This window comes from Planococcus citri, chromosome 5, assembly GCF_950023065.1.
Source record: "Planococcus citri chromosome 5, ihPlaCitr1.1, whole genome shotgun sequence".
Lineage (NCBI taxonomy): Eukaryota > Metazoa > Arthropoda > Insecta > Hemiptera > Pseudococcidae > Planococcus > Planococcus citri.
The window spans coordinates 54,349,088-54,367,619 of NC_088681.1; the positions used below are offsets into that span (position 1 = coordinate 54,349,088).

Here is an 18,532-nt window from a genome sequence, read left to right on the forward strand (position 1 = left end):
ATGAAATCAAAAATGACCTCAAAACAGTTCTGAAAAATCTGCAATGCGATGTTTCATGGTAATTTGAACTCAATTCCGGAATATTTCTCGAGGTATAGAATTATGGAACAAAATTAAATACCTATTAATGTAGATATCAATGGGTAGGCTACAAAAATAAAATTTTGAAAAAACCCGAAAAAATATCAAAGTGAGTAGGACCTGCATTTTGGGCAACAGAGGTAAAAGAGGTCCCAGGTTTACTGAAAATTCTCATAGGCTTTAATCAAAACAGCCCAAAGAATTCATAAATCAAATTTCAGCTTCCTATGTGCATTTTTTAATACTTTATTCACTTTTGATGAATGAGGAAGTATTTTGGAAAAGGTACAACATAGTGAATTTTCGTCTTTTCGGCATCTTCCTACAGGAACTAATCCAAAATCGTCCATCTCGATGGAATTTTATTCTTCGAAATTCTTTGAAACAGGAAAAAAATGGATCAAAACATACGTCAACAGGAATCAACAATCGTTCCAATTTCGACCATTGATTGGTTGAAAATTACGTAGGTAAGAAAATATGGCGTATTTTTTTGTTTACTCGGAAGAAGGAAGATACAAGTGATACAACCTACAACATCTAGGTACCTATATAATATTTCGATAAAATCCGTTACTCATCTTCTTATAGGTAGTCAATAAAAAATACCTAAATGCAAATGAGTAACCCGAGTTTATTTACTTTTTATTTATTTCAAACGAAAAGGAAACCATTTAGATGGTAATACTACGGTTAACCCTTTAACCTTTATTTATTTATTGTAATATTGGTTTCCGCGTCCCGCCCAAAACAATATATTACTTAATTCCCGCCAAATACGTTATCAGTACAAACAAGGTTACCACAATTGGATAAAAGTATCGTCGAACGTTGCTGTAATTAAATCACTATCGAGCCAACTTCTGCAAGCTCCGAACCACGCTTGGAGCTGATAAACACCGAGTACACGGTGTAATAAAATTATTAAAATTTTATCCTTCCAATTACGCGTTAATTAAAACGAATAATTAATTTAAGACGATGGAAATTGATAGAAAATCGAACGGAGATGGTTGGCAGCTTGGAGCAGTACAGTGCTGCCAGTTGAGCGGCGTAAAAAACGTAAACGACGAATTGCGACGTTCTCGAATACGCCAATCGCAGTTGGTGATTATGTGGATAGGGTAATAGTCAATGTTTTGAGCTGTTTTTTTTTATTCCTACTGTATTTTTCTTCTCTCGTATACATATAAATAAGAGTATAGTAATAAAGTACTATCGTTTATAAATAATTAGAGAAAGATTTACGTACGAGAAAAATTTTAAAAATATGGGTAAACGAGTAAGATCTAATTTATTTCGATCTCGAAATTTATTGTTTTAAAAGTTAAAGTGTTTCGTTCAGTGGTTAGTTTGTTGTATCGAGGTGTAAACGGTTCTCTCAGGTATGTTTATAAAAGGTGTATAAGCCTATAAGGCTTAACGTAATTATTCGTTCGATATTTAGATTTCGATATGGACCAAGACTAGTGTACTGATTAATTAAGATATTGGTTAGCGTCCAGAGTAAGTTGATAGACTGTACGATGTATTTAGTTGGAGTTTGATTCAAGGACTTGTTGAAAATTGGGAGTACTTGGGGAGTTCTGTTGTCACTGGAACGAGTGTTTTGATCGATTCAGCTACACTGCTGAGATGATAAAACTAACGTAAAGGATTAGTCCTACTCGTAGATACAGGTTCGATGAGTGGATCGAATACGATTACGAAGCTGTGTTACGAAATTAGTTTTACGTAAAGTATATATGTAGATACCTAAAGATGTGGGCTCGCAGGAAAAAGTTCTGTGGGTTGTTTCCAAAGTGATGTATTAATCGCCTATTATGATTTTACAGGCTGCCGGTGTTTGATGTTGATATGAACGAAATATGGTCGTTACGCAGTTACAACTGAAGTGGCCTAATCATTCGACTCATTTGCTGACCAGGTTAACGTATTTATTCAAAAATGAACAACTGGTCGACTGTACGCTTATGTGCAATAAACATTGCTTGAAAGTACATCGTTCGGTTCTCGCAGCTTGTAGTCCGTATTTCGAGGTAAGAATACAGTTGTGACGAGATCAGTTTACTTGTACGATCGTTGCTGAAGACTCCGCAAACTAACGATTGATGTATTTACAGCGAGAACTACAAAATAATCCATCGATCGTTGTGAAAGATATGCAATTTAGCGTGTTGAAAGCTCTGATCGAATTTATGTATTACGGAGAAACGCGTATAACCGAAGAGAATCTAACTTCTTTGATCGAGGCGGCTAAAATATTCGAGGTTTTCACTCAGTTAAATATACCTGTAAAGGGTTACTTTGTATATGCTGTTGTACGAATACTAACGTATATTTCTGTGTATTGTACTAGGTCAAAGGATTATCTGAAATGGATATAGTAAGCGGTAAAAATGGTATCGTTTCTTCGGTCGTAGCATTAGAAAATGATTGCATCGTCGAAAGCTCCTGCCTATCGGATGATACAGATAAAGCTAACTTCGAAGCAGCTCAAATCCTGCAACAATGTAAGCATCGTATCGTGTATATCGAGTTTATCATCATCATTACTGTATATTATCTCGAAAGATAAATGATTGTTGTGGTCTGTATATATGTGCTTGGTGACAAGAGCGAAGCGAAACCGTAGATGGTACGAAGAACGGTGACCAATGCCACCGGCGTTTTTATCAATTCTGCGGTTGTGATAATTGTAGCGTGTAGTTAATGGCTACCTTATGTACATATGTGTGCCTGTGCCCGAGTCGTTGGTCTTTATTGACGTCATTTGTGTAATTAGGTAACTGGATTGCATGGTTAAAGTGATGGGTTTCTTTTAGGCCTTTATGACGATGTAGAATTTGGACTAAGTATGTTTGCAAGGATTTGATTAAGTAAGATGATCGAGTCTAGACGAACTAGAGGTTCGGTGTTCGGTACCGATTAGCGTTGGAGTGTGAAAATACTCCTTTGGAAAGGTCGTATGTATATTTGTCGTTGAAGAATGGTTTTCCAAGTGTTGGAAGGTATTTCAAAGGTTTCTAAGGGTCAAGTTCATTACTCTCGATGTGTTTCAATGCTAATAAACTTTTGGATTAGGGTGTCTGCGGAATGTACGAATAGGAGTATGGGTGTTCTGCAGGTTCGCGAACTGAAGCCAACTTTACGAATACGATTAATCTTTTGTTTGTATATTGTACTCTTCGAAGTGGTCTGATTGCAAAGTATCGTCGTGGGAGGTATCTTCCTATTACTGATAACAGGCGGTGCATTATTCGTACCGCAAAATCATTTGAATGGTTCTATCGAGCGATGTACTTAATTTCGGATTTTCCAGTAAGGTTACCAATTCTGGAATATTTGGTTTGATTGCGATTCGTTGGAAAAATAACCGATTAGTTGAATATTCCGATAAACGAGTCGATTGATTTGATACTGATCAGAGAGCATAGACTGAAATTTTGAGATTTTTTCATTCATTTTTACAAGTACGAAGCAATGTCTGGTTGATTGTTTAATTAAGTTTATCGATTATTGAAGGCAGTTTTTTTTGTGTTCGTAATATTTATGATAAATGTTGTTTTTATGAAGAAAAATGTCTGATTGGAGTTGAAAATTTAGTCTGAACGTACGATCGATTCATTAGCCTAACGTAAATTTTAAACCGATGCTTTTTCAACTTGATGAATCTTAATTCCGAATAGGCCTATTGGACTCCATTTTGCAAATAACTGTTGAAATTTAACTTCCTCGCTTTGATTCTGATGATACGTTCTTCATTTATTAAAAAATTTCAATTGTAATCCAAACTCAAAAATTAGAAATGGTAACACTGAACTGCATCAGCTCTTGAGTTTTGATTTTGATGAAATCTTGTGAAGAAGATCATAATAATACTATAAGGTTGAGTTTCTTATCTAAAATACGGCAAACAATAAAATATGTACCTAACGCTGATAATCGAACAATACGAATTTCGTGATGCAGTTGATAAATTTATCAAACAAAGGACACAGCTTGAGGTAGGCTAGACTCTTCTTATCTATACAATGGGGTAATAAAATTGAAAATTTTCCCAACTCCCAATTATTAGTCATTGGAAAGACCAGTCGTATTATATGATGTCTGATGTCGATAAGAAGGGTAATTGGGGAGTGGATGTCTGTGGTCCTTTTCCTTTTTCAAACTTGTCTACTTCGAGTGTGTTCTCAAATGGAAGTGTTTTGGTTATATTTTTCACTGCTCCAGTGTGAATTTGATCTCGTAGATTTCGGATTTGATGTTAGTGAATTTTGTAGGTACGTTTGTTTTTTTTTGGTGGCGATATTGAGAATACATAGGTATGGTGTTCGAATTCGATGAGATAAATTTTAAGGTTGCTGAATAATCACGATGGTAGAGGATTTAAATTGAAAGAATATTGTATGAATTCTTGTTTTGAATATTATGGCTAAAGGCTTCGTCGGTACATCGATGTAGGCTAAGTGTTGAGTATTGTTAATGTTCTCCTGATTCAGTTTTACTATTTGGTTTAAGGATTTGTTTTTTTTTTGCTTTGAGTAGTATTCTTGGATAATTATTTCGTTTGAATGATATAATATTTTATTAATTCACATTTTCAGTCAATTTGTATTCTTCGCTACAATCTCATTATTTTGTTTTGTTTACTAAATTTTTCTCTTTTTTTTCAACGAATATCGTACTTTTGGAGGTACGAGTAAAAAATAGATTTTGCTTTAGATTTTTGTACATCTAGGTATTACGAATTTTTTAATTTTTTTCTCAACTTGAAAAATTTTGTTTTTTGCGTAGTTTTTTAAAAATGATTTTAACTCTAATTATCCTATAGCCTCTGTCGTATTTTTTTCGATTTTTATTTTTTTTTATTTTGCTTGTTTTTTACACCGATTTTGGCAGATTCCTGGATTTTGTAAATTTCGGATTTTTGATGTTTGTGGATTTTGTGTATATTTTTCGGTGGTGATTTGCGATGCATACGATTCTTATGTTTTTGAAAATTGAAGATTTTTTTGCAGTGATTTTCAAATTTGATGAGAAGTGGTGAATTTTGAGGGTTTTTGGGTGCAGGCTACTGTGAGTAATTGAATATTGTAAATTAAGCTTGTTTTTTTGTTTTTTTTTTTGTCTAATGAGATGAAATGTAATTGAATTACCTATCAAACAAAAATGGTGCAACTTTGAGATCCATTTTTAGCGATTTTCCCCCCTCAATTTCAAGTCAAGTTTTTAGTGATCATTTTATTGAAATATTATTATTTATTTATTTCTATTGTCAGTCAATTGTGTTCATCATCGTTACAATTTCATTCTTCCAAGGCTCATACTCTGTTACTTTTCAAGTTCCTAATCAAGTTCAAGTTACTACAATTAGTATTTTACGAAGTCTCGTTTACAAAAGTTACAAGTTTTCATCAACATTTCTGAAAAGTTTTGTTTTCATCTAAAATTGTCTACAATTTCACTTTCTATCAAAAATTGTCAAAAAGCGTTGTGTTTTGTTTGTTTGGTTGTTTGTTTGTTTGTTGTTGTTGTTTTTGAAAATTGCTACAAATGTTTTATCTTTGCCAAAAGTCTGTCAAAATCGCGTGATTATCATTTTCTGCCATAAGTGTATAAAAATTGTCTCTTTTTGAAAAAATTTCCAAAAATTTTCATTTTTTATCGTATCTTCTTCTTCTTTATGGTGCTGTTTTACCCCTCCTGGGGTATCGTGATTATGACGTACGCAATGGCAGCCGTTTCTGTGACACGATACACCAGCTCCCTCCAACTGTCTCTATTTAGGGTGCTCCTGACGCAAGCTGGGAAGCTGCGTCCAATGGCTTTCCGAATGGAGTCCGTCCATCTTGTGGGGGAGCATCCGCGCCCTCCAGTTCCCTCAACCCTGCCTTGGATTAACAAGGACTCCATGGCATCAGCCCTTGTGACATGCCCAAAGTATTTGAGGATTTCGTCAAGTCCACTGCCAACAATCTTTTCCGGACACTGATTTGCCCCAGGATGGACACGTTGGTCCTTTTCTCCATCCATGGGATCTGAAACATTCTCCTCCAGCACCACATCTCGAGCGCATCAATTTTTCTTCTGTCTCCCTCACATACTGTCCAAGTTTCTGAAGCATAGCGAAACACTGAGAAAACCAGAGCGGTTACTAGCCTTATCTTCAGAGTCTTGCTCACTGCTGTGTCTGACCATATCTTCTTTAGACTAGACATGGCTCTTCTTGTGATCTGTGCTCTGCATCTTATCTCAGCTTCACTACCTCCTTTGTTATCCACGATGGATCCCAGGTATACAAACTGGCTCACAACTTCAATTCCCTCAATTTCCTGTATTTCAGGTGAGTTGTTCTCAGGCCAGTTCACAATCATGATCTTTGTCTTTGCTTTATTTATTAGCAAGCCTAGCCATATTTCGCACTGACCTCTTCCAGGCATTTTAGAAAACTGGTTATATATTCAACACTTGAGGCGATGATGGTGGTGTAGTCAGTGTAGCGAAGGTTTGGCATTCATACAGTTCCATATTGATACTCCTCCTTGCCACTCACTTGAGCCGTCATCATTGGTGCTTTCTGATACAATAAGCTGCAACATTTCACGAATTATATATTCTCCATACAGATTAAACAGGAGTGGGGATAGAATGCTGCCCTGTCGTACTCCTCTCTCTGGGTGGAATTTTTCCGACGTTGTCTCTCTGTTGATTCGGATGTTTGCCATGCTCCCCTCATATAATTGTTTGATCAGCCACATCAGATTTATTGGGGCACCCATCTCGAGAAGAATTCTCCACAGTTTGTGCCATTGTACGCAGTCAAAAGCTTTCTTGTAATCTACAAAACACAGCACAGTACGCACATTGTATTCTCATGCTTTCTTGATCAGCAGCCTGAGGTTGAGGATCTGCTCCCTAGTTCCTCTTCTTCTCACAAATCCTGCTTGTTCTGGAGGGATTTGACTGTGCACGAGTGATTATAACTGGTCGTACACAATTCGGCGTTAACATCTCGTGGCGGCGCCACCATCGACTTGCTGAAAGGGGGACTTTTTGTAGAGAATCGCATTCATTCGCATCTCGACAAGTCGAGTGTGTGCGTGTTTAAGCGTGCGTGAGTATGGAAATGTCCCCCTTTCAGCATGATAACACGTATTTCATGCATTTCACCGCCAGAGTGCAACACATGTTCGTTGACTCCGAATCTTCAATAGTACTTTGCTGGTGTGACTTATCAAAGAGATTATTCTGTAGTTTTATCTTATACCAAAGGAATAAAATGCTTATCATTTCCTCTCACTTTTATCTCTATTTTATTCAACTGATAAGAATATGAATGATTTTCAACAATTTTGAGTTCCTTGCCTTGTTTCATCTCTAAGGAAATAAACCTTAAAATTTGTCGAAAATCTCATTATTTTTCCAATTAAACAATGTACCTACTATTTTAAAAATTGCTCAAACGTCTCCTTTTTTAAAAAAAACTAAAAATCAATAAAATGTTTCTATTTTTCGTCAAAAGTCCCTGGGAAAAGCTTTATGCTAAAATTGTCAAAGTCTTGCTTTTCAGTTTTTTGCCAAAAATAGTGAAATTTCTAAAAATTGTTATTTTTTTGTAAAAGATCCCCGTAGAAACAGGGTGTCTAACAGGTACTGCAGGTACTGCAAGTACTGTAAAAGTACTGGATTGAAATCCTCGGTTTTGCAAGTACTGCAAAGTACTGCATTTTGCCTGAAAAGTACTGTAGTTTTCTCAGAATCATTGATTTAAATTTTTTTAAGAACCTCAAAATGAATTAATTGGTGAAAATTAAAAAAAAAATGTTCATTTTGTACCTCAAAAGATGGCAACACTTGCTAAATTGATACTTGTAAAAATTGTATTTTTATCGACAAATTCCAACCGGTTCAAAAATATTTTTTTTTCTTTGGGGGGGGGGGGGTCGGTGTAAGCTGGTTAAAAAAATAAGGTAATGCAAAAGGTATCACTCTCTCTTCAACATTTTTGTGTTTCTGATTTTTTTTAGAACTAGTTTTGGTTCAACTCTGTGAACTTTTTGTTTTTCTTCTGAATTGGAACCAGTGTTGTATTCTAGTTCTAGTTTAGATTCAGTTTCTATTCTGTCTTTTTTTGTTTATAAATTCTGAAGCAGATGTTCTAATTTCTCATCTTGCCTCAGAAGTCAAAATAATTAGATATTGATTTCCAATTCCCCTCTCAACTTTCAGTTTTATTTCTGAACCTGAATCAGATTTATTCCAGCAATTTCCAGCTTTGGTTGCAGTTTTGTTCTTTGTTCCAATTTTTCGTTGCAGTTCTTGTTCCTCACGTACCATTCCTGAAACATTATTATTTTTTTTACATCTAGTTCTAGTTTCAACTTTCATTTTTTGTTTCAAAATCTAGTTTTTTTGTTACTCAAGTTTTTCTGTTTTTTTTTTTTTTTTTTTTTTCAGTTTCTTTCTACTTTATGAGTTTTAGTTTTGAACTAGTTTAAATTCTGGTTCCTTGATCTTTCAAAAAAATATCAATTTATTAATTTCCGTAAAAAAATGAATCTTTTTCAAAATTCAAAAAAAAAACAAAAATCAATCCCTTGAATTCATGATTGTACAATTGTACATGTTTAAACAAATTAACTAAACAGTGTTTTTTTTCAGTTTTTAGTTGAGAAAGAAGTGGGATTGAATGAAGAGTATTTTTAAATTTTCATTTTTCTTCCTGTACCTTTTTTAAGACAAATTTTTTGTTATGATTTCAATTTTTCAAATTTATTTAAGCTTAATAGCTATTTTATGACCTCACGTCTCAAAAATTAACAACTGGGTAACCTATAAAACTGAATCCAAAACAAATGAATTTGTGTGACAAGAAAAAAAGCTGTTTAAAAACAAAAAAAAACATTTGTTTTGTTTTTTGAAAAAACACGTTTTTGTACAACCTATGCTTGAATCTGAAAGTAATGCTAAAAGTAATGGTTTCGGTTTCGGTTTCAGCTTCTCGATCGTCTCAGTGTGTTCTACAACACTCTGCTCGCCTTTCTTTTCATATTTTTTCAAACTTGTGTTTATTCTGGATGTTCAATTTGTTCATTTGTTTATTTCAAGGAAATGTGAGTGCTAAAATTTTCATGATCTGCAGTTTCTCAAATTTGATGGTATTATTTTAGTTAATTTTTTGCAGGCTGGTTTTGATGGTTTTTAAAATGATTGTGTTGAAGTTTCACTATTCGAGTGAGGAAAAAGTTACATGTTTAATGTGAGGTTAGGAATTTAGGACTTGAACTGAGGTTCCTTTTTCGTGCATAGAATTGTATAAGGTATTTTGTCTAATACCTACTGCATAATCATTAATATTATAGTTCTCTGTTTGTTTTGATACTTTTATATGTATTTGCAATTAAATTAATATATTCATTTCTTGAACACCTTCGATAAATTCTCATCTAATCTATGTTCGTTCATTTCAATGCTTACAGCTCTGGCACACTCAACCGCAGCAACCAGCAGCAGCTCGATGCTAGACAACAACGCCATCTCGACCACCACCACCACCACCAACAACAACAACAGTACCTGCAACAGCAACGATACTAACCCATCGATCACACACTGTTCCGAATCCAACAACGTGGACGGATCGTCGATTTACGAAAACGCCAACGGAACCGATTTCATGGTCGAAAGTACCAGCAGTCCAGTGCTTCGTGACGATCAACATCAGCATCAGCAGAGTTTGCATTCGAGTCGTAATTTCGTCGTAACTCCTCCTCAAACGGAATCCGCTCAAATACTGTTATCGTTGGCTCGATCCCATACGCAGAAAATGTTCACCAATCACAGCACAGATGACCACGACGATGGAACTTTAACCAACGGTAACGGTAGCTGTGCTGTAGATGATGAAGAAGAAACGAGTAACGCTGAAAATGCATTTCTAAATCACGATCAATATTGCGGACAAGATAACGTTATAGCATTCGATCATCAACAGCAACAACAGCAGCAACAGCAATTGCAACAACGCAGTATTAACAATAGCGACGTATTATTCGTCGAGCACAATTTAATTCTAAACGATACCTGTAACGGTTCCAGTTTGATATCGATGGCTTCGACGGGTGAAAGCGAATCTTCTTCGGTCGTTGATGCGAGTTCGGCCGGTGGAAAGTCATTATTAGCTAAATTATTAACCAGAAACAATCACGAAATGGATCAGGCAAGCCTTAAGACGTCGAACGGTGGTAGAAACGCGACGAACGCGATAATGGCGGCTGATTTGCAACCGAGTATTATTCTAGAGTGTCCTTTTTTAATCGAGACCACGGACGGAGCTTACGTGGATGTTTGCATGGAAAACATGCTGAATAGTTTGAATGGCGGTGGCGGTGGTGGCGAAATTCAAACATCTCCGGCCACCGTGGCTGTTTCGGAGCAGCCTTTGTACGAAGCTACCAGCATCGGTATCGCAGATCCGTCCATATTGGAACGTATCAAACACGAGGCAGCGCCGGAGCTCGAAGATGATCCGGAAGCTGTTGTTTTGACCAAGATATCGGACGACGGACGCGTCGAAAAATACGTTCTGTCGTCGGCCGATGTACAAGCTTTGAAACAAATGAACGAACGATTGGCTGCTGCGAAGGCTGCAAGTAGACCGTGCTCGGCTGATGTAGTGACCGAATTCGAGTCGCTGGGAGCTGCTAACGATACTCCTTTGATAACGCGTGTCATGGTGGATGGAACTGGTGGCATACAGAACGCTATTAATAGGTTACCTTTCAAGCGAACTGTGCTCGATGCTCCTCTGGCCAGCTCAGGAGATCCGGAAACGTCTGCGCAGACTGGATGTATACACGATGCGATCTTGGACGATTCGTTGGCCGTCGCCGTCGACGATACCCGTCATCATCACGAGAATATGTTCGAAGAGCTCGATAACCAGTTCAACACGATGGACTGCGCTATCGACGACGAAGAGCATATCAGACGCGACTACGTAGCATACGAAGAAGCGAGCAAAAACGAGACCCAGCTCGAGCATAATTACTACGCGAATGCCATGAAAGACGAAGACGAAGAAAGCGTCGCCATCAGCGGCCAATACGATCTCAGAATGATGATGATGATCGAAGAAACCCCACCACCAGCACAGTCCGATATCATCAACCAAGATACCACCACAACAACCGCAACTTCAACCTCATCGACGAAACCGTGTTCGCTAACGATGAAAAAACGATACCAAAATGTTCAGTTACTCGGCTCATCGTCGTCGTCGGCGACCACCACCAGTAGCAATTCGATCGCCGATATTTGCCTGAACGGCAACACCCTCGTAGCATTTAACCCCGGCAAATCGACCCTATCGACGGCTCCTTCGGCGACACTGCGAATCAACGGAGGTGGCGTCGTTAGCAACATTGCCTTAGCCGATAAACCCATCACCGTCGTTCCCTCAAACGGCTCCGGTGCTGGTAAATGTGATCTCATCATAAACGACGCTCTCATGAGCTCAGTACTTAACGTTGTGCCGGTCACCACGGTGCCAACGACCGCGCCAGCGCCTACCCTATTAGTTAAAAATACCACTCCGGTCTCATCATCGTCGTCGTCGACGTCGACGTCAGCAACCAAACGAAAGGTGGCAGCTGAAAACCACGTGTTACCTTTCAAAAGCGTCAAAAGTGCCAATACATTTAGTAAAAATTCCAATTCGAAGAAATCAGCTACTTCGACCGCCACCAAAAGAACCTATAACAGGAGAAAGAATACTTCCACGGAGCAGAACAACCAGAAACAGAAAATAATTACACCTTTGAACGGAGCGTTCTCCAATGAAAATAATTTAATCGAAGAAATTATCGTAGATGAAATATCGTAATCGAGTTTTCAACTACGTATGTATTACTGCTGCGTTTTCGTCGAATACTATTTATTCCGTGTTGTGGTGGTGAGATATCAGTCTATTTTTTACGTGTATTATTTCGTTGTCGATGCGATGCCACCATCGTTCCCGCCCTCCTCATCTGCCTTTCGCCCGGGGTTTTCGAGCGAATGTATGTGTACTCAGCGACGACGACAGCGAAGCTGCAGGGAACGTGAATGATCTCTCAAAATAGTATATTAATTCGCGATTTTTTAAAATTATCTTCTCGATTTTTTTTCTCCTCTTTTTTTTAGTGTAGTATTTTTTTGTTGTCTCGTCGTCGTAGTATTTGTATAATGTTTTTTTCTCTCTCTTGTTTTCGTTTTTGTAGTAGGAGTATAGTTTGGGAGAATTTGCCTGTTTAAAGAGGCGTTCATTTTTATACGCATTTTGAAGGGTGAATTTTAGGTTCTAGGTGCGTAGGATCTTGAAAATGGTATTAAGGAAAGTCCGCGAGAGTGCTTGGAGAATTTTTTAAAGATTTTCTCGGGGGTTTTATTTAATCTTATTTTCCTCAACTTGAATTTTTGACTATCTTATAATTTCTGTTTTAAATGAAGAATTTGAAAGAATTGGGTATCTCAATTTTTTTCTACCAGTGAGGTTTTTTTGAACCGAATTTTAGTAAGTTTTGTTGGAAATTTATTTTTAAAATTTTTTTGAAGAGATGCGAAAAAATTGTTGAAACATCCGAAAAATGTTGATTTTTTTTGTTTCAATTACTGAAGAAATCGTGTTTTTTTTCAAAATTGCAGAAAACCCCACGTTTTTTCTCAAAATTGTCTAGAAATCTCTTTTTCATCCAAAGTTGTCGAAAAATGCAGATTATTGCAAAAATTGCTGAAAAATTCCTGCTTTATTGCCTAAACATTCAAAACTTTTGCCAGTCTAAGAAATACTTTTTTTTTCAAAATTATCGAATAAAAGTAAGTAACTGCTTTCTCAACAAAAATGCTAAAAATTCTGTTTTTGACTTGAATTTAAAAAAAAACCTGCCGAAATTGCCAAACGAAATTGTGTGTTACCAAAATAGCCGAAAAAAGCCTCAGGATTTTATCTAGATTGTCAAACTGTCTCAATTTCTCACCAAATTGTCCAACAAAGTATGTACCTATGTATTGTTTTTTTTCTGAAATTACCCTGTTAAAATCCTATTTTTTGACTAAAATATTGTTAGAGACCATTAGATCTATTTTAAGTCGAAATTCCCTTTTAAGAAGTCCTGTTTTTTAGCCAAAATTTCCGCTTTGTGTCGAAATTGTCTAAAAGGACCCTCTTTTCTGCCTAAAATACCTTAAAAAATCCTGTTTTTTAGTAAAAATTGTCGAAAATAGTCGCATGTTTTGACAGATTTGTAAAAAAAGTCATCATTTTTGCCAATATTGTCAAAAAGTCCCATATTTTTGCCAAAATCTTAGCAAACATCTAAGTTTTGTCAAAAAAGATACATTTTTTTCAATTACTGCAAAAATTGTGAAAAAATGTCAACTTTCAACAAAATTGTCGAAAAGTCCTTTTTTAAAAATCAAAATTGTTGAAAAAGTTATGATTTTCATCAAAAAAGTCCTTTTTTCTAAATTGTCTAGAACTCCTAATTTTTGCCAAAATAGTCAAAAAAAAATCTCACTTTCCTATTTTTTGTCAAAAAAATCCTGTTTTTTTTTTGTGAAAATTGAAAAAAGTCATGATTTTCATCAAAAAAGTCCTTTTTTTCAAAATTGTCTAAAACTCCTAATTGCTGCCAAAGTTGTCAAAAAGTTGAAATTTTTTGACAAAATGGTCAAAAAATCCCACTTTTTGTTAAAATTGAGAAAAAGTCCTATTTTTTGTCGAAAAATCCTGTTTTTTGTCAAAATTTTCAAGAATTTCTAATTAAGTTACTTCCAAAATTGTGACTGAACTGAAAAAAATTCCAATTTTTATTAAAATTGTCAAAAATTCCTTTTTTTAAAAATCAAAAATTTCAAAAGTCCTTTTTTCAAAATTGTCTTAAACTCCTAGTTGCTGCCAAAATCGTCAAAAAATTGAATTTTTTGTCGAAATAGTCAAAAAAATTTCCACTTTTTGTCAACATTGAGGAAAAAAATCCAGTTTTTTGGTAAAAATTTTCAAGGATTTCTAATTAAGTATTTCCAAAATTGTGACTAAACTGAAAAAATTTCCAATTCTTGTTAAAATTGTGAAAAAGTCCTTTTTTTAAAAATCAAAATTATTGAAAAAGTTATGACTTTCATCAAAAAAGTCCTTTTTTCAAAATTGTCTAGCTGCCAAAATTGTCAAAAAGTTGAGATTTTTGACAAAAGAAAAAGTCCTATTTTTTGTTGAAAAATCCTGTTTTTTGGTCAAAATTTTCAAGAATTTCTAATTATTGCAAAAACTGTGACTGAACTGAAAAAATTTCCAACTCTTGTCAAAATTGTGAAAAAGTCCTTTTTTGAAATCAAAATTGCGTCAAAAAAGTCCCTATTTTCCAAAATTGTCTGAATCTCCCAATTGCTGCCGAGATTCTGAACAAAATATAATTTCAGCCAAACGTTCAAAAAGTCCCACTTTTGTGAAAAAGACAAAAAAGTCCTAATTTTTGTAGAAAAAATCCTGTTTTTGTCAGAATTTTCAAAAATTTCTGATTGTTTCCAAAATTGTAAGTGAATAGAAAAAATATCTAAAATATTGTTAAAATTGTCAAAAAATCCCACAATTTTGAAAAAATTTTTGTCACAATTTTCCCAACGAAAAAAAAGTAGGACTGACTTTTTATCAAAATTGCTAGAAAATTCTGACTTTTGTCGAATTAGTCCTTTTTTTGCCAAAATTATTAATAAGACCTAAAATTGCTGCCAAAACTGTAAAAAATTGAACTTTTTGCCAAAATGGTCAAAAGTTTCACTATTTGTGAAAAATTATTCAAAATATCCAATTTCTGTCAAAAAAAGTCCTGTGTGTCGAACTGTCGAATAATAAAAGTCGTGTTTTTTGTCAAAATTGTCAACAAGTTTTTCAAAAAATCTCAACATTTATCAAAAGTCTTATTTTTTACCTAAATTTTAAAAAGACTCCTTTTTTGGTCTGAACTTCCATAAAAAGACCTGTTTTTTGTCTACTCCAAAAAAAAGTCCTGTTTTTGGCCAAAATTGTCAGTTTTGGTTTTGCCCTCCTTTTTTCAACCAAATTTTGTGATTTTTCATTTTCCTATTTTTGATTTTTCTAGTTCTCTTTGGAAGTGGAAACATTTTCACTGGGAAAAATGCTGTCTAGAATAAGCTTCCCTCTTCATCAAATTGACCCCCCGCCCCTTCCCAGCCTTTTTGATATTCAAAAAGTTTGGAAAATTGGGAAAATTGGTGGAAAACCAGAATTAATCAGAGCAAAAATTTTTTCAAAAAATTGGACACTTTGAAAGTTTATTTTTGAAATTGCAGTTGATATATTTTCGATTTTTTTTTAAAGTTTGATGTTTGTTCTGGTTTTGGTTTTTATTGCAAATGAATCAATTTGTATCATTTTTTTTTTTTTTTTGGTTTTTGGTTTTAATTTATATTCAAAAGTTGCCTCAGAATCCGGAAATAATTTTATAGAGGTCAAATTTTCAGCTTCGAGTTGGAAATTTTCTGTGTTAAAGTTGAGTGTTTGGGTTTTACTTTTAGGTTTCAATTTTCAATTTAGTTTTGTCAGATTCTTCAGTTCTAGGTTTCGATTTAATTTAGATATTTTAGGGTTTCAACTCTGAAAAAAAGTTGTAATTTTAAAAGAGATTTTTTATTTTTTCTTTCAAGTTTTGAAATTGAAAATTGATCCAAAATTACTCGTACTTACACTTGTCATTTTGGTTATTTTTCGTTTTCTCTCTCTCTCTCTCTCTCTCTCTCTTTTTTTTAAAAAAATAATTAATTGAAGGTTAGGTAACTAGATACCTACTTGAAGAAGGAAATATGAGTCATCACAAAATACATCACAAGCAATATGCCACTTAACAAAAATTGTATCATTTTGAATATTTGAGTCGAAATAATACAAAAAAATTAATTCATCTCCCTCCAAAGATAGACCAAAGGGTTATTAATCCTCCCAAACTAATAGCTAAGTACTGAAGATACACTCATTTTTAATCACAGTTCGTATAAAAAGCAAATTTTTAGAACTATTGAGCCATCAAACTGTAGAAGTCTTACAAATTTCATGGCACAGTACTTAGCTATGTAAGTATGTGTGTGTGTTAAGCTTGCGTTGATTTTTTATACACAAACAACAAAAAATTATCGCTATGTATGTAATGTAATTTTTTCTTTCGCCGTTTTCATGTACAAAATAGTAATTTAATGATTATTTTGAAGTACTATACTAAAGTAACGACGACGTTCATTAGTGTGAATTTTATCTTCTTAATTTATTTTCCCTATTTTTTTCTTCTTTTTTTTTTTTTTTTTGTTTGTATAATGTAGATTGTTTTACTCGCTTAACGATGTTCATAACGAGTGCATTAATTTTTCCTTCCCGAAGATGTTGGATATTGTACCTTTCCCCCTTCGCCCCCCCCCCAATTCTCAATCACCTATATCTTTTCACTTATTTACCTAATTTTTTGTGTACCTGTGTAGATAGTTTAGACGATTCATCCGAGCAATGTGTAAACGAGTATTTATTTCGTCCCCTCTCTCCCTTCTTCAGTTTTATTGTTGTTCCAGTGGTGTAAGAATATAAGATATGCTTCCTTTAGAGAGTCGTATGCTCTTCCCCCATCTGCCTTTCCCTCTTACCCAGTCACCGGCACCAGTTTTAATGCTGTAATTTGGTTTTAACTGTGATGTAAAAAAACAAAATAAGTTTAAGATGATTATGAATGATGTTATGAGGAGGTTTTTAAATGGATCGAGTTTAATCGTTTGGGTTCCTGTGTTTAAAAAAAAAATGGTTTCCAGGTTTCATTTTGTATGTATCAAATTTTTTTGTGAGGTGGCTGTATCTAGACTATTACTATCTGATGATTGGTGCAAAAAAAAAAAGTATTGGGATCGTTTCAACTGAGCAAGTTGTACATTACTCAAAATCATCTGCGAAATGGAAAAGATTGGATCTGATCGGATCAAGAAAATTGTCATATCTGAGCAGATCTGATCAGACTTGTGCTCATCTGAGTATATAAAATCAGATCTGTCCGGAAGAAATTCCCTTGGGTATGATTTCTCTTGGTGTATTGTGTAATTTTTGGAGGGGGTGGATACGAATGAACTTACCAATTTCTCAAAATAAGAATGATACAGTCGCCTCTTCTTTTTATTCTTTTTTTTTCTTCGTTATGTATGTATATGTATACTTAAGTAGAGTAGTAATGTACTTATCTTCTGAGCCACCTCATATATTTTACCTATCATTTTATGACTCTTTACTCTTCTGTGGTAGCATAAGTAATCATAGCTACCTATTTTTAATCAAAACTACTAACGTATCAACATCAAACTCCACTTTTTATTACTTGTTCTTAGAGAAGTTCCAAAATTTCAATTCAATTCAGGGTCCAAATTGAATCTGGGTTGTTCTAAGTGAGATGGCATGCAGAGTTACTCATACACAACAGTTTCAGTGTGAGGCTTTCTAGTGTCTATCAGTATGAATATTATTCTTGATTTTTGATGTTTTTTGATTAACTAGTGTTTTTGCCAATATTGAAAATTCTTCTAAAAAGTATGAATATTGTTTTGCTTATTTCATATGTATGTAGTTCAATAATTTGGTTTAGCATTGAAATTTTGGAGCTTATTGTTGTTCTTGTGGCTCAGGGCATAAATTTTACTCTACTTATATGTATAGATGTATGTATTCACCTTGTAGTGCTTATGTGTGTGTGTGTGAAACCATAGTATTTTCTCCCTCCTCAAATCCCATCCTTATGTATAAAATTAAATTATGTGGATCATTTTGATTTAAATTATCATTGTAAGTTGTAATATTGCTCATTAAATGATTTTCAAATTATTTACCGTCGTATGTGGAAAGTTTTTCAAAATGGAGATGGAGCCAAGGTTGAAAAATTGGCGAAGTGTTGAACTGACTCCCAATTTGGACCTCGAATCGGTACCAAAACTCATTAAAATTCAATAAAGAGGTCAAATTCGTGATCAGCGTTGCTTAATTAGTAATAAACGACACCTCGTACGACTTAATTGCTTGTCATTGAGGCAAAAAGCACAATTTTGAAGGCATTTAATTTTGAAAAAAAATGGTGCAGCGCTTCAGGCGGCAGAAAATGGAACTTCTTTTGTTATCGTCAAAAGTACGTTCAAAATACACCTTTCTATATACCAAAATCGTGAATACAAAAGAACTTCTCTTTTTCACCGCCCGCAGCGCTGCATCATAAATTTTGAACTTTTGAATCAATTTTGCGAGCTTTAGAGAGCTTTTTAGACTGTACGAATGGTAGGAATAGGACGGTTTTGGCAGGTGACGAATCCGTTTTCCGATGTTGGTGCTGCCAAAAAGCTCAAAGTTCCCCCGAAAATGAAGCTTTTTTCTGAAAAAAGT

At 34.8% G+C, this 18,532-nt stretch overlaps 1 protein-coding gene across 2 annotated transcripts; it reads left to right on the forward strand.

Annotated features, from left to right (window-relative positions):
• Positions 1-1,161: 1,161 nt before the first annotated feature.
• Positions 1,162-17,983, forward strand: LOC135849356 (serine-rich adhesin for platelets-like). Of its 2 annotated transcripts, none has more exons than XM_065369746.1 (5): positions 1,162-1,466; positions 1,917-2,120; positions 2,205-2,351; positions 2,441-2,594; positions 9,564-17,983. In XM_065369746.1, the coding sequence occupies exons 2-5, from the start codon at positions 1,950-1,952 to the stop codon at positions 11,966-11,968; spliced, it is 2,877 nt and encodes a 958-aa protein (XP_065225818.1). In that variant the 5' UTR covers positions 1,162-1,466; positions 1,917-1,949; the 3' UTR covers positions 11,969-17,983. The 2 variants fall into 2 exon arrangements, with proteins under 2 accessions (XP_065225818.1, XP_065225819.1); XM_065369747.1 differs by having other exon boundaries at positions 1,452-1,587.
• Positions 17,984-18,532: the final 549 nt, after the last annotated feature.

Bases quoted from the DNA above. Each gene is read 5' to 3' on its own strand.
- LOC135849356 (XM_065369746.1), top strand. From the start codon at position 1,950: ATGGTCGTTACGCAGTTACAACTGAAGTGGCCTAATCATTCGACTCAT. The intron at 2,352-2,440 runs GTTTTCACTCAG...GTATTGTACTAG, and splicing joins AGGCGGCTAAAATATTCGAG to GTCAAAGGATTATCTGAAAT. The intron at 2,595-9,563 runs GTAAGCATCGTA...CAATGCTTACAG, and splicing joins AGCTCAAATCCTGCAACAAT to CTCTGGCACACTCAACCGCA.